At 39.1% G+C, this 16,541-nt stretch overlaps 2 protein-coding genes across 3 annotated transcripts in view; one reads left to right on the top strand and one right to left on the bottom strand.

Annotated features, from left to right (window-relative positions):
• The window catches only part of LOC122862677 (snaclec macrovipecetin subunit beta-like), a 22,052-nt gene extending 13,289 nt beyond the window's left edge, over positions 1 to 8,763 (top strand). The window contains exons 1-6 of one of the 2 annotated variants that reach the window (XM_044168231.1): positions 3,210 to 3,277; positions 4,029 to 4,120; positions 5,269 to 5,405; positions 7,204 to 7,338; positions 7,424 to 7,538; positions 8,560 to 8,763. In XM_044168231.1, coding sequence (XP_044024166.1) covers positions 4,060 to 4,120; positions 5,269 to 5,405; positions 7,204 to 7,338; positions 7,424 to 7,538; positions 8,560 to 8,627 — 516 coding nt within the window. In that variant the 5' untranslated portion in view covers positions 3,210 to 3,277; positions 4,029 to 4,059 and the 3' untranslated portion in view covers positions 8,628 to 8,763. Of the gene's footprint in view, positions 1 to 3,209; positions 3,278 to 4,028; positions 4,121 to 5,268; positions 5,406 to 7,203; positions 7,339 to 7,423; positions 7,539 to 8,559 lie in introns of those variants that run through there. The other variant, XM_044168232.1, reaches the window with a different exon arrangement.
• Positions 8,591 to 16,541, bottom strand: LOC122862641 (protein NLRC3-like). Its single transcript, XM_044168152.1, is given in 7 exon segments — positions 8,591 to 10,474; positions 10,670 to 10,716; positions 11,547 to 11,720; positions 12,586 to 12,759; positions 12,866 to 13,954; positions 13,956 to 14,520; positions 15,309 to 16,541. Coding segments are annotated over 7 exon segments (2,907 nt in total). The 5' UTR covers positions 15,586 to 16,541; the 3' UTR covers positions 8,591 to 9,893.

Raw genomic sequence — 16,541 nt, 5'->3', positions numbered from 1 at the left:
CAGGTGTTTAGTAAAAGTTTTAAAAACATAGGCCTATGTTTTATTGGACCTATATTGAGTTCAATTGAATCACTTTTTATACTGTTGATGCATGGTGTCCACTGCAGTGGACAGATATCAAAATAATGTATAATGAAAAACAGTTATTGGCATGATTATTTACGTTTTTAAAAATAAAAAACAATTAAAAAATATTACTTTGTGATTTAATATTCAGTGCTTAAGTAAATGTAGTTACTTTAAGTACAGGCTTTAAAAAACAAGTATCAGTATCGCAGTACTGTATATATTAATGCTGGATGGACAATAAAACACAAGCAAATATCAGAAACTTGAGAGCGACACTGGGTACACATCAGATTACATGATGTTATTCCAGATCAATGTTGACTCATTACATTTTATTGCAGTCAAACATCTCCACCCTCAAACTGCACACTTTCAGTTTACACATCAAATACAATTTATGTTAATTTTATGTTTTTGAACTTTTCTGGTTTGTTTTAAGCTCTAAGCGGTCGTTCCTGCAGGTAAAGTGGGAATGAACAATAATGGATCTTTCAGCCATGAACAGTTTCTCAGCCTGAGTCACCAAAGTCTAGCCTGGGAACCAGACGAAACAAAAAACCAAAAGTTCATGACACTTACACGTTTTTCAGCAAGTTAATCTTCACAAATGAACCACCACTTTTATGATTTTTGGAGCATAAATGCAATCACCTTAAGTAAAAAGCTAACGTTAGACTATAAACAAACTACATCATGGTTGCATGATTTCAACGTGAGTTTGTGTTAACCACAGACCTTATTTCAGGCATCTAACCAAAAACACATTCAAAAACCCCATTGACTTCTAACCAGAAGCTTTTATATATTATATAATATGGTTTTTTTGTTCTGGAAAATGCAGAATAACACCAGACTGATCCTTGGTTGTGGTATAAGCTGCATGTGACCAAGCAGTTGCACTAAAATACAACTTAATTTTGAAAAGACCATGGGGGGAATGAAACCATTTGAAATGGTGTACAGTCTAAATAAGTCTAAGGTTTGCTTTTGAGCCTTGTTCACAACTTTTACATTTTTCTCAGATTTTAGAAGGGAATGTAACACAAGACCAAGTTTACTTGTTTAATTAATTAGCCATTAACCATTAAATTAAAAATACTAAGATAAGTTCTTACCAGGACTGGATGATATACAGTTTCCTTAATGTTAATGCTTTTAGAGCGAAGAAGAACGATTCAAAGTTTGATTTGATGTATATAAAATAAATAAATCTATCCAGTAAGATGGTATGATTGATGGTGACAAAGGCGGCAGACAAGTCTAACAATACTAAAATGGAGTGATGGCCAGAATCTGCATTCATGAGAATATCGTTAGTGACTTTCAGCAGAGCAGTTTCAGTACTATGTAGTTGGCGAAAACCAGATTGAAATGGGTCGAGAATGTTATTAGCTTCGGCTGATTCCAGTAGTTGTTTTGCAACAGCCTTTTCAATGATTTTAGAGGGTAATTTAGAGATTGGTAAGTAATTATGAAGGAGTGTTGGATCAAGGCCAGGTTTCTTTAAAAGTGCCTGAATCCAGGCTTGTTTGAAATAGTCTAGGAACAGAAGACAGAGACTCATTTACAATGGAAAGAAGACAAGGGGCAGTGACATCCAATACCTCTTCTGGGGGGTCGGGTGTCAAGGCCACAGGAAGATAAGTGCATGTGTGACACTATCAGCACTACCCTCTGATAGTGAGGAAAGTGAGTTTGAGGGAAGTCACAGCGAGGAAAAAATTCAGCCCAGAATCAGGTTTGAGAGGCAGAAAAATACCAGTCTACAACCGACGTATTACTCCTGGAATGATTAACTAGAATCAATAGAATCATCTACATCATACAGTATAAGTATCAGAAAATACGAAAAAGAAAATAAGAAAAGTGCAATCCTACAAATTATAATATTTTGTGCATCGTTATACTATAATGTTTTCTTTTTGAAAGATCGGATGTTACTGTGCAAAATACGACGTGTTCATTAAAGAAAATGCTCGACTGAAAAGGAAGGTCTTTAGTTTGGTTTTAAAAGAAGAAGAAAGTCTAAGATCAGCAGGCAAACTGTTCTTTTCCTTAGGTGCATAAATATTAACTGCCATCTCACCAGACTTGGTGAAAATGCCCATGGCACATGGAGGAAATGTTTGATCATCAACTAAACCTGGAGAAGCAGCGTTCAGTTTTTATACTCCACATATCTGGAACAAAAATTGGAGGTCTTCTCCAACTGTCAGTTCTTTTAGGGCTGAAGACTTTTCTGTTTGCCTTTATTCATATCTTGCACTGCACTGTATTTTTTATTCTCCTGTTTTACGTTTTATTCTATTTTAGCTTATTTTACTCTTAAATCCTATTTAAACAACACATCCTCATACCTAAACGACAGAATAGGTCAATTGGCAATGACTCCCAAAACGACATATTCGATCATACCCCAAAACGACATATATGACCGTTGGAAAGTACCAGCGACAGGCGTACGCTTAAGTATGTTATGTAAATCACATAACGTTAAACACGCAATTAATTTTGTGAAATGGTCGCAGTTTTGTGAGGTTTAGGTAACAAAACTACTTGGTTAGGTTTAGGAAAAGCTTGTGGTTTGGGTAAAAAATAAGTACTAACTACTAAATAATAACTCACGTTACTTAACTTAAACATGACATTATTTAACTTAAAACTTGAAATAAGTCAATATTGACTTGGATTCACACAGGACACGAACCCTGTCTCCTGGATGAAAGTCCTGTTTGTTTGATCCATACTAAAGATATAGTCAGACCAACCAAAGCTGGGAGCTAAATGCTAAAGAGCTCTCTGTAAAGTTGTTCTCTATGAGGTCATCACTACGAGACACCCTTCGTATTACATGCAGTTATTTGATCCATTCTTAAGATAAAAATATTGCTTAGTGCAGCTTTAAAGTAATGCAGACGTTCAAATTTTGTACATGTCAACCAAAAATGAGAGATGGACTAGAAGGTCCTTAAAGTGCTTGAAATTGTGAATTTGAACTCATCTGCTGAGGAAGAACCTTACACTCTTAAACTATTACACACACACACACACACACACACACACACAGACTCTCTCTGTCTCTCTTGGTATGGCTGATAATCACACCTCATGTTTGCTCATTATATTGATTATTCATGCGAAGTGAGTTTAAAAGTGTGGAACAGTTGACCGACACCAGACAGAAGAGGAACGACTTGACACATCTGAGGTGAGTCCTATGCTGAGTATTTTAACACAACAGAAAAATGCTCTGAATTGACACCTTTGGGGTAGAAACCTTAGTTAAGACTCAGAAATGAATACAATACTATTCATTTCAGAATTCATTTAATATATATTATAGGCTATAAAGTAAGCAAATGGAACTGTGTTTCACTGTTGCACTGATGCATTTGATCATACAGAACGTATTATCTGCTCGTAAAATTTAATTTAATGGCTCATTTTGTTAAATTATAAATTGTTCAAAGTCATTTATTTGGAGAACAGAAATTAGTAAAATGATACAATGTGAACATATTAGAGCTGAAATGATTAGTCATTGACAGAAAATGACTCTGCAGTTACTTTGATAATAAATTTTAGGATTTTGATTTCAGCTTCTCAAATGTGAATAGTTTCCGAGTTATCTTTGTCATATCTGACAGTATTAAATCTCTGTGGGTTTTGGACTGATGGTCGAATAAAAGAAGGAATCGTGTAAAGTACAAGTACCTAAGAGCTGTACAGTACAGTACTTGAGTTAGTAACTCCCCACCACTATAAATACACACGTCCATGTCAGAAATCTTCTCTTCTCTCATGGACTGTAACCACAACAGTGGTTGAATCAATTTACGATAATCTCTTAAAGTTGTAATGAAACAATTCAGTATTTTATCAAAGAGATTCAAACCAAAGGGAATCCAGCTGTAACATGAAACATCATGTGTCACAGTGAACTTTGTTGATGTTTCCAGATTATATTCGATCGACAGGACATCCTGAGCCATGAAATCTGCTGCTGCTGTTCTGATCCTGGTCCTGCTCTACATCCAGGGCTCTGCAGCTGGTGAGAAACCTAAACCCAAACACATGATTAAACACTCTCATTCACGTATTAATAATAAACCAACAAAAATACTTGCAGGCTGCACTGTAAAAATAATAAAGTTAAGAAAACTCAAAATTCAACAAACTTCATTACAAAAAGCTATTAAAAATGTAACCTATTTTCTTGAGTTTTGAGTGGGTCCAACATAACATTTTACATCTGTTAACTTACCCCAAGTTGGAGTAATTTAGGCTATTATTGTACATCATCACAACTTTGACTTTTCACTTGTTGATTTACTCTCATTTAAAGAATCTCAAACCTGAAAATTGTGTCCAGTCTTTAGTTTATTTGGCATGTTTTTGGCTTGTATTTAATTAAATTGGTCTCATTATTGGTAAGTGGCAGTGTTGTACAGTATTGTTGGCAGTCGCAATTGGATCAGTGCCATTAAAGGGGCACTTACATGATTTTACACATGAAGCTCAGTTGTTGCTGTATAATGTTCTCTGTGGCTCTGGAGGAGCTTCACGAAGATGCTTTATGATGTTGTCATCTTATGAAAAACACTACCGAGTTGCATTATGGGAAATGTAGGATCCAGTGTTTTTGGAGTTTGACCCCGGGGACTGAAAGACAGGATATCTCCACCTCTGCTGCACAAAATTTGTCCATTCTTTTTTAAGAACTATCTCTTGTGAATCTTCCAAATTTAAATGGCCCCTTTAAAGTTCTCTCCACCTCCGAACATAATAAGCAGGTTGAAGTGCATGCCTTCACTCAGCTGCCAGTTTATTAGCTACACCTAACTACACCAAACTAATGCAGTCTAATACAACAGTCCTGCAATAACTCCTCCCTTCATGAAGGTTACAATGTTCAGTTTGTGTTGAAACTGTTTAAGAGAGGAGCTGATTCAACTGTGTGGTCATTTTGGAGGCTGCTGTTGCAGGGAGGGTCATGATGATGGCTTCCAGAGAGTCCAAAGTTTTAGAACCACTGACATGGTAGCCCCATCTTGGACCCATATTGGGCAAAAATATTTGCATATAAAAAAATATTTTATATATATTTAATTCATAATTCTATCTAATCGTAATTTTGGACCTCTATTAATATATGATGTGAAAATACTGTCTAATATTAAAGTGCTGTTTTTTCCACAGATAACACAAAGGCAATTGAACGATTGTGTTCAAAAAATCGTCCACTCCGACCATGTCCCGAGGATGGTTGGTCTCGAATGAACAAAGGCAGATGCATCAAGCTGTTTGACTATGGGGCAACCTTTGATAAGGCAGAGGTAACACACACACACACACATACACACCCACACACACACACGCACGCACGCACACACACACACACACACACACACACACACACACACACACACACGTGTTTCCACCACTTCAGAGACTTACCCTAACTTTAAACCAAGTCTTCACCTTAAATTTAATGATTTACATTACGGGGACTTGTGTTTTGTCCCCAAAAGGAAAGAGTCCCCATAATGTGACTGTGTACAAATATTTATGTCCCCACAACATGCGTCATACAAGTACACACACACACACACGGTAAATGTAGCATTATCCTGCGCAGTTACTTATTATTTTTACATCAGAAATTTGCCTCTTCTGGTCGGCTACAGGCTGAACTTGTTCTCCTGCATTTCACTTTTTCTGTCAATTGCAGGTTAAAGTTTTGTTAAAGGAATAGTTTGAAATTTTGGAAAATACACTTCTTTGCTCTCTTTCCAAGAATTTGATTTTGAGATCGATACCACTATCATGTCTGTCCGGTAAATATAAAGCTGGAGCCAGGAGCTGGTTAGCTTAGCTTAGCATAAAGACTGGAAACAGGGGGAAACAGCTAGCCTGGCTCTGTCCAAAAGTAACACACACAAATTAACACGTTATATCTTGTATGTCTTTTTTTTTATTACTATTGTATGTTAATTATAATCTGCCTTTGTGTCCTAAGTTCTGTTTACTTGGTATGTGTCCTGCTGTATGTGACTTAAGCTGTGAGAAGAGAGAGATGGTATAGTTTTGTTATCTGCGCACCAAATTTCCAATTGTTGTGTTCTGGAAAAATCCACTAAAGCAATCTCTTAGCCTGCGGCTAAAAGATACTATACTTTTCGGTTCAACGTCTGCGACAGTATCGACAGGATTTTCCGTGGTTATGGTAAGTGTTGCGTGCTGTACGTGCTGATTCATTTAGGCAAAATCAGACTTGTATGGGCTTGGAGAAAATCGCTGTGTTACTTTCTTACCGGCTCTCCCCTATATTGCAATTCTACTTATATATTTGTATACATTCTGTATCTATGTTTATATAATCCGTTTTATAGAGGGTAACCAAAAATGCATAGATTGAGCTCAGACTGTACAGAACCCAGCTACCAGGCTTCAGAGCAGAACCAGCCTGTTTTAGCCTCTTCACACTGGCTCCCACATTGTTTTAGGATTGATTTTAAGATCTTATTGATTACTTTAAAGGCTCTTCATGGCCTCACACTTGACAATATTTCTGACCTCTTTCCACATGAACCTGTGTTTAATTTGAGATCCTCTGGCAACGTTTTTTCTTATCTGCTCCAAAGGCCCGGTTTAAAACTAGAAGAGGCAGAGTGTTTACAATCAGACCAGTGTGAGGAAATCAGGCTCTTCTTATTCAATTCAGTTTTATTTATATAGCGCCAATTCATAACAGAATTTATCTCATTGCACTTGTCCTATACAGCAGGTCTAGACCGTACTCTATATTACCCAACAATTCCCACCATGAGCAAGCGACAGAGGCAAGGAGAAACGCCCTTTTAACATGCAGAAACCTTGAACAGAACCAGACTCAGGGAGGGCGGCCATCTAACCTCGACCATATCAGACCTTATTCTGATTCTACTTGAGTAAACACAGTGTTTTTATTTCTTACACAAATAGAATTGGTCTTATTATTAAAAATCTAAGGACTTTATAATTTGTCGATTTGCTGCTTTCCGTGAAGCAGTTTACAACAAATGTTTTTAAAAGTGCTCTATAAAGATTAATATTATTATTATTACAAGACTAACTCATTTCGTTTGACTTCAGGAACGTTGTAAGTCTGAAAGTGGTCACCTGGTGTCGATGCACACCTTAAAAGGCTACAACAAGGTGTTGTGTCTGCTCTGGAGAACCAGCAAGCAAGTGATGAAACAGGTGTGGATCGGACTCAAGAAGGAAAAGGTAAACAGAGAAACGTCTGAGAATGGAAGGAACAAACACTCTGATATAAAGTACGAGCCCTCACTGTCTACTTTCTCTTCTTCAGGCCAGCGCCACATATGGCTTCACCAATGGAAAGAAGCTGACCTTCAGCAGATGGTTGAACAAGAACCGAAAAACTGAGAAAGATGACAAGGCCTGCGTCCGGATGAACTATAATGGTAAACAAAAGGGTTAGGATGAAGAATTCAACGGATTAAGGGCCAAATGATTTACTAGAACAACCTTATCTCTTGCTACCAAAATACTTTTATATAGTAATAAATTGTTTTGCCTGAGTTTACCGGCAATGGTTTTTGTAGTGTTATATTGTGTGCATCCAAACTCTAAGAATTATATAACACATTATTCACACATTAACAGCAGTTCTGAAAAGGAGAGGATTAGGGTTAGATTTGGAGAGCAGGTTAGCAGTGGAGTTCTGGATGTACATTTAGGACTTTGGATGATGTGCCATAAAAAATGTGGTTGCAGTAGTCAATTCTGGATGTGATGAAGGCATGGATCAAAGTTTCAGAAAAAGAGAGTGATGGACAGAGACGAGCTATGTTTTTCTGAGTGGTTTTGGTGAGGGATTTGGGACAGATGATGATCACGTCTGATTTATCACAGTTAAGTTTGAGGAAGATGGCTTGCATCCTTGCCACTGTCGCCAAATGCTTGCTCATGGTGGGATTTGTTGGGTGTCTGTAATTAATATTATAAAGAGTACGGTCTAGACCTGCTCTGTAGGAAAAGTGCAATGAGATAACTATTAAAATTGAATTGAATCCATAATTTAATTTCAGCAAGACAATTGGTCAGAGTGGAAGAAGTTGTTGCAGTGGTGATAGATTTAGTGGAGATGTAGAGCTGGATGTCATCGGCGTAGCAGTGGAAGTGGAGATCATGATAGAGTATAATGCTAGTAGGGGGGAGCATGTAGGGGATGAACAGGAGAGGACCAAGCACCAAACCCTGGGGGACACCTTGCGATAGAGGAGCGGTGGAGGAGGTGCAGTTGTTGAAGTTATCGCGAAGAAGTTTTTACACATCCACCTGTTTTTATGTGCATTTTCAGTTTGCGCATGAAAAACAACCTGAATGGAAACTCTTAGTCTTCTGATAAACTGCTGACTGCTGGTTCTGATAGTTATTTTACCAGAGGAGGGAAATGTGATGAATTCTGTTATTTCTTTGCAGTCTGGGGCCGTTGGAGTGAACTGGAGTGCTCGGAGGAGATACCCTTTGTGTGTGCCAAGAAGATATGACGTCATCCTCTGATGTTCATGCTTTCATTCAGCTTCAACATGAAGACCTGATCAACTGTTGCAGTTGGATCACTGTATGTCTTCTAAACCTCTGCTTCTAAATTTACTGCAATAAAAAAGTTCTGCTTCAGCAAAATCTCATATCATTTCTGTTTGTATTCAGCAGAAGTTCACGCTGTACATACGTCCTGTATTTCTGTTGCAGCAGCTCAGTTTTCATCCAGAGCAGTGAAACGTAAATGAGAACAGACACAGTAGATGATGACAGGTTGTTCTGTGTAAATACAAAACTCATCCAAGAAATACATCCAAAGCAGCAGCTACAGTTCTGTTCAGGAGACAGAGAAATGAACATGTATTTGTCAGAAATATGTTAGATTACATAACATTAATCTTCTTTCTAAATAAAGAAAACTGAAATCCATTTGTAGACAAGGCTGGATTACCAACCATGCAAAGAAGGCAACTGTCCCAGGGCCCCAAAACCTGGTTTGTGATAATCTGATTATTTGGAAAGTTGTTTGGGAATATGCAGCATGACACAAATCAAAACATAATCTATTGCAAATCTTTACTAGTCACACTTACAGTAAACACTTAAAGTAAGTCCCCCTATTTATCACACTAACCTCGCATCATGATACAGGCCTTTGGTTCTGAACATTGACCACAAAGCAATTGACTGGATGTCTGGTCTGATGTCATCGAATGTCAATGATACCTTCAGACACATGTTTTGATTGGCATATTTATTTAGAAATGTGGCCAAAATGGGAAATACTATCAAGAAAAATGAAAGAATAAAAAAAAATGCTTTTCACAGCTGAACCAACACCATTTTAAAAAGTGTAACCCTCATGAACCGAGCAATACAAGGCAAGGCAGCTTTACATAGGCTGAGAAAAGCATTAGAATGACATTCAAAATCAATAAGCAATAAAATCAAATCAATTAACATAGTAAATGATTATTGCAGTACCGCTCACTAACTCACTTTATTCTAAGTTGCTCCAAATTCAACAATGGATATAAAAGTGCAGCAGAGAAACCAATCAATCAAAGGCACAGGAGAACAGCAGAGTTTTCATTTAGATTGGTTGGTTTCACATTAGTCTAACTTCTAACCAGAAGCTTTTATATTTTCCCAATGTCTTTATTGGATGTCTTGACATGTCTCTTGAGGTTTGCACTATTCTTCCTAGCAATTTTATATCATCAGGGCTTTTCTCCTGACATGACTACACACTCATTCTTTCTTTAGTGGGTCTAAATATCAACAGTGTTTCTCTTCACAGGAAGAGACTCTCTTTCATACAGACAACACAGAGACACTGAGGAATCAAACTGTAAGATTCCAAACCCAGGGTAGGGAAGTTCAGTGAAAGTGGTGTTGAAGGTGTGGAGGTGGATCAGTTTGTCTGAGGAGACACTGTAGAAGGACAAAGTGCCAGCAGGACAGTCCACATACACTGCTACTCTGTTAGAGACAGAGGAGGAGGAGAGAGGGAGGTCTGTTACTCTGTTATTGTGCCAGGCAGAGTAACCATAACCAGAGCAGCTCAGACTCCAGGACTTGTCATTCCCTCCAAACCTGCAGTCATATCTCTTTCCTTTCCTGCCGATTCCTCTGTAAGTTACTGCTACGTGAACCAGTCCTTCCCACTGGACTTCCCAGTAAGAGCGACCAGTCAGACCATTTCTGCATAGCAGCTGTTTCCAGTGGTCAAATCTGTCTGTATGATCAGAATATGGCTGCTCCTTTTTCACCCGTGTGACCTTTCTTTTGTTGTCAGACAGTTTGAGCGCTCTGTGTGCTGTGTTTGTGTCCAGGGTGAGTTTATGGGCATCTGATGGAGTGAACAAGACTCAATACAGCAGCAGCTTATCATCCAACACAACTTAAGGGTGGATTGTTTTACTTGTTTTTATATACATTTTTATTACGTTTTAAATATATAAAATATCACAACTATCAGAATAAATATCACAAATATCACAACGACTTTTTCTTGCTGAAAAAAAAATGCTGAATCCACACTTACACTTCCTCATGCCAGGTTTCAGTCTCTGCTCTCCACTATTGTGCACCCTGGAGGAAGAAACACAGACATTGTCTTTTATTATACCGTAGAAACAGAAACATTTAAGTCAGCAGGCCTACACAAAGAAACCATTTTCCAGATGGCATATATTAGCCCATATTAGCATAGTGACTTAGCCTGGCATCTGCAGACTAATTTGCAAATGCGTAATAGTCTGGAACCTCTCAATTCATTTTTGATTTACAAGGGGTGTCATCAATGGGCGCAGACCAAACTACCTCTGGACCATGGATGTATTATTAGAATTGGATCCCGGACCCCAAAATGGTGCCTATTCATTCCAATGAGAATTGCCTGCCTGGCACATACGCCTCTCTAGCTTCCGGGTTTACTTCTATTTTGGGGTGGCAGGGGGATTTTTCATTGCAATACCGTGAGTAGCCACTGGAAAAAAATGGAAGCAAGGCAGAGCGGCGGTGCCGTATCTCATTCTTATTATACATCCATGCTCTGGACGCAATTGGAAAGACCTACAACCAATCAGAGCAGCGAAACATGTGACGTGTGACTTCAAATCTGGACCGGTGATGCTCCTCTGTCAATCATCCCGCCCCATATTAGATAAACGGCTGTGATTAGCCCGACCAAATCCAGGACTGGTGGAAATCTGTCTGAATGGCAGAGGGGCCAGACGAATCTGCCAGAACAAATTAAACATGAGCTTGGCAGATTTGTCTGGTTCCCAGGCTAATAGTGACTTGGTGTGGGACTGGGAAAGGAGCAGATTAGCTGTTCAGCCAAAATACGCTCACATAGAGAGTTTTGAGTATGGCAGACTCTAACTTCTACTATAGTGTTAACTCTTGTCTGTTCATACCGGAGAGTGTCCAGTCTCCAGTGTTGATTCTCCAGTCCAGCAGACAGCAGCTTCTCTCCTGAGTCTCCTGGATGATTGTAGCTCAGGTCCAGCTCACTCAGATGGGAAGGATTGGACCTCAAAGCTGAGGCCAAAGCAGCACAGCCTTCTTCTGTGATCTGACAGCCTGACAGTCTGATAATATATGAAAATAGTTTAAGTCAAATACAAGTCAACACAGACAGACCATCTGCTTAGAATTTTCATTTTGTTACTTTCAAAAGAATCACCAACTGGCTGCAGAATCTGCTCTAATGCTCTGTAACATAAGCATATAGGTTCTAGTTGTTATAATTGTGTTAACAAGCCAGCTTTTGACTAAGTTATGGAGAAACAGAGATGCCATGTTTGCCTAGCTAACACATTTTCAGTCAGTCACTGCCATTTGTGTAACTAGTTCTGTGTGCATGTGCTATATGATACCTGCAAAATAAGACGGTGTAGTCCCTCATTCGTCCAGGAGTGTTCTATCGTAGAAAAGGTTTCAGTCGTGGTCATCTGGACACTGTTTTCAGAATCAAGACAGAGAATGACTTCCGGATGGGAGCCAAAACGTCTTGATTCTGAAAACAGTGTCCAGATGACCACGACTGAAACCTTTTCTACGATATATGATACCTGGTAGAGAATGTGAATGTTGTAGGTATGGTATGTGTGTGTGTTATGCTAGCAAGGAATACATGTTTGCATGCAGGCTTATATATTTAAGATGTACAGTAACAGTAAATGTGGTTATCCAGGTTTATACTATATATATATATATATATATATATATATATATATATATATATATATATATATATATATATATATATACTGTGTTTGTCATATTGGTATTTTGAGTAAAACTGGATGTTTATGTTTTCAGGAAGCTAAATATTTTTTGTATTTATTCATTCCGCAACTGTTTTGTATAATTATGTGTATCTCTGGTTTCATGATTATGGTTTCATACTGACATTACATTGAATGTTAAACAGTGTTATAATCTCTTTCTGACCTGAGAGTTTCCAGTCTACAGTGTGGACTCTCCAGCCCAGCAGAGAGCAGCTTCACTCCTGAAACCTGCAGGTCGTTGTTACTCAGGTCCAGCTCTCTCAGACTAGAGAACTGGGAGCTGAGAACTGAGGCCAGAGCTTCACAGCTTCTCTCTGAGAGGTTACAGAAACTCAGCCTAAAGAAGAATTAGTGATTAACACAAACAAAATAGTTGGCGTCTCATCTATAGTGTATAAAACATATTTGAATTAATTAATACATCCAGTGATTCATCCACTTACAGAGCTTTGTTGGAGGCTTTGACCACTGGAAGCAGCCTCAGAAGAGCCTCCTCTGAAGCAGAGTATTTCTTCAGGTCAAACACGTCCAGATCTTTTTCTGATGACAGTAAGATGAAGACCAGAGCTGACCACTGAGCAGGAGACAGTTTATCTGTGGAGAGCCTTCCTGATCTCAGGACCTGTTGGATCTGATCCACTAGAGAACAATCATTCAATTCGTTCAGACAGTGGAACAGATTGATGTTTCTCTCTGAAGACAAATTCCCACTAAGCTTCTTCTTGATGTAATCGACTGTTTCCTGGTTGGTCTCAGAGCTACTTTCTGTCTGTGTCAGCAGGCCTCGTAGGAGAGTCTGATTGGTCTCCAGTGAAAGACCCAGGAGGAAGCGAAGGAACAAGTCCAGGTGTCCATTTGGACTCTGTAAGGCCTTGTCCACAGCACTTTGGTAGAGATGTGTTAAATCAGAGTTCTCTCTAAATCCTTTAGACCACAAGGAGGTCAAAAGTCCAGTCCACCAGGATACTGTTTCTGACAGCAGATTGACACCAGAGTTGATGAATGTCAGATGGACATGAAGAGCAGCCAGAAACTCCTGAACGCTCAGATGGACGAAGCAGAACACCTTGTCCTGGTACAGCCCTCTCTCCTCTTTAAAGATCTGTGTGAACACTCCTGAGTACACTGAGGCTGCTCTGATATTGATGCCACACTCTGTCAGGTCTGATTCATAGAAGATCAGGTTGCCTTTCTGCAGCTGCTCAAAAGCAAGTTTTCCCAGAGACTCAATCATCTTCCTACTCTCTGGAGTCCAGTGTGGATCTGTCTCAGCTCCTCCATCATACTTGACGTTCTTCAGTTTGGACTGAACCACCAGGAAGTGGATGTACATCTCAGTCAGGGTCTTAGGCAGCTGTCCTCCCTCTCTGGTCTTCAACACATCCTCCAGAACTGTAGCAGTGATCCAGCAGAAGACTGGGATGTGGCACATAATGTGGAGGCTTCGTGATGTCTTGATGTGGGAGATGATTCTGCTGGCCTGCTCCTCATCTCTGAATCTCTTCCTGAAGTACTCCTCCTTCTGTGGGTCAGACCTCATTGTTGTGGAAGTCCAGAGGAAGTCGACACTCATCCAGACCGTCAAAGATGAACACAACCTGGAACTCTTCAAACCTGCAGATTCCTGCTTCTTTGGTTTCAGTAAAGAAGTGTTGAACAAGTTTCACCAAGCTGAACTTTTTCTCTTTCAGCACATTCAGCTCTCTGAAAGTGAATGGAAATGTGAACTGTATGTCCTGGTTGGCTTTGTCTTCAGTCCAGTCCAGAGTGAACTTCTGTGTTAAGACTGTTTTCCCAATGCCAGCAACTCCCTTTGTCATCACTGTTCTGATTGGTTCATCTCTTCCAGGAGAGGATTTAAAGATGTCTTCTTGTCTGATTGATGTTTCCGGTGTTGTTGGTTTCCTGGATGCTGCTTCAATCTGTCTGACCTCATGTTCATCATTGACCTCTGCAGCCCCTCCCTCTGTGATGTAGAGCTCTGTGTAGATCTCATTCAGAAGTTTCATATTTCCTGCTTTTGCGATCGTCTCGAATAAACACTGAAACCTCTTTTTCAGGTTGGATTTGAGTTTACGTTGACACGTGGCAATAATCTCTGAATTAATAAAAATGATGACACAAATGAGTAAATATGAGTAATGAAACTTCACTTGTTGTATTTTGCTACATGTTAATCTGAGGCTAGACAGAATATTGTCTGAACTTCATCTCAGATGAGAAGGGCTTCACTATATCTTACAAGTTTCATTATAAGAAATAATTTCAAAGCTATAATTACATAACAGTTGTACACATAGTGGCTTTAAACAAAAACATTTTAGAAAGAAATACATTTTCTGCTGAGCTTTAAATTTTTTCTTGATATTCCATCTATCCACAGCTAAGCAAAGTAGCCCATATGTCTTTCTCCCTAGCCATGTCCTACAGCTTTTTCTGTGGGATCTCGAGTTGTTCCCAGGTCAGATAGGATATGTAAACCTCACCAGTAGGTTCTGGGTCTGCCCTGGTGCCCCTTCCCAGACAGATGTGCCCAGAATACCTCCACAGGGAGCAGTCCTATTAAGATGCCCAGACCACCTCAACTGGCCCCTTTCAACGTGTAGGGGCAGTGATTCTACTTTACGCTTCTTACGGATGCCTGAACTCCTTGCCTTATCTCTGAGAGTGAGTCAAGCCACCGTGCAATGGAAACTCCTTCGGATGAAATGACTACAACGTGATTATCAACCAAGATGTTCTGGTACCAGGTACACCTTACCTAATTCCTTATCTGTACTTCTATTGTATCTGTTATCATTGTCATGTAAATTCCCTTATTACAGTCAAAGTGTTACGTGATGCGTGAATGTGTGATATGCCATTTCCCTTTTTTTAACGACTTACCTGTAGGTCCTGATATGGTGATTAATAAATTCTCCACTAGATCATTCTGGTTCATCAAAACCAAAACCATTCTGGCCACCTTAATAGCGTTTATACTGTAGGTCTGCACCATCTGATCCACTGTGTCCATCCTGTCGGCATTCTCCAGTCGACTCTTTGGGATTACTGGGAAGCCTTGTAGGACACTCTTCTGCTGCAGGTACCACTTAAATGTTTTAAAGTCCTCTGCATTCAAATTGTTAAAAGTTTGTAAGAGGACCTCCGTTTGTGTCTCCATCTGTCCGGTCTGTCAAGATCTAGAAGATACCAAGATACCTTAAATAACAATTAGTTTTCTGGATTTGAAAACAATAAACAGGGCACTTTTTTAGATTGAATTATAGCTGAAATTGGAGAGAGAAATTGATATTGCTATCTTTGTGAGGACCAATTTCAGTTTAAAACCATGGTATTGAGGATATTTCTGCATTGTGAGGATATTTTGGCCGGCCCTCACTACTTCAAAAGGACTGTTTCAAGGTTAAGAATTTAAGGTTAAGGTTCAAACTGGGTGTAGGTTAGGGTATGGGTTGGGGTTAGGCATTTATTTGCGATGGTTAAGGTTACTGTTAGGAGCTAGGGAATGCATTATGTCAATGAGGGTCCTCACAAGTATAGAAAGACAAACCTATGTGAGTGTGTGTGTACGTTTCTGTGTGGAAACTTAACAGATGAATAAAACACTTAATATTAAGGGGAAATGAACATAATTTAATGTGTTCAGATGCTTTAGGCTGACAAATGAACTCTCTCTCTCTCTAAACTCTCAAATATTAATAATAGCTGTAATAACTAAATACCAGGATATTTCTTCATTTTGCTCTTTTTGTAAATTTTAAATAATACACTTGTTATATAACTGCTGGCACTCCAAAACATTCTGAACAAACTGATGTCTGAACCTTCACCAACCTTCTTTGTTTTTAGGGAAATGTCATATTCTTTGATATGATGTTTTCAAACTCTGTTCCCGACTTATGACTTTTCTCTAGTTGATGTAAAACACTTTTATGTAACCTTAAATAAGCTCAGTAACCATGGAAGTAGAGGTGCTGAGGGGGCTGCACCACCCCCTAATGTTGCCTAATAGTCCATTATTCTATTCATTGCAACGCAGACTCGCAGTGGGTCAGAAAGAAAGAGAGACCAGAAAAGAGTCCCCTATGTCAGCTGGTGGTGAGACTAACTGCCCCC

Source organism: Siniperca chuatsi, linkage group LG16 (genome assembly GCF_020085105.1).
Source record: "Siniperca chuatsi isolate FFG_IHB_CAS linkage group LG16, ASM2008510v1, whole genome shotgun sequence".
Taxonomy (NCBI): Eukaryota; Metazoa; Chordata; class Actinopteri; order Centrarchiformes; family Sinipercidae; genus Siniperca; species Siniperca chuatsi.
The sequence above is the reverse complement of the archived record's forward strand: the minus strand, read 5'-3'. Positions and strand labels throughout refer to the sequence as shown.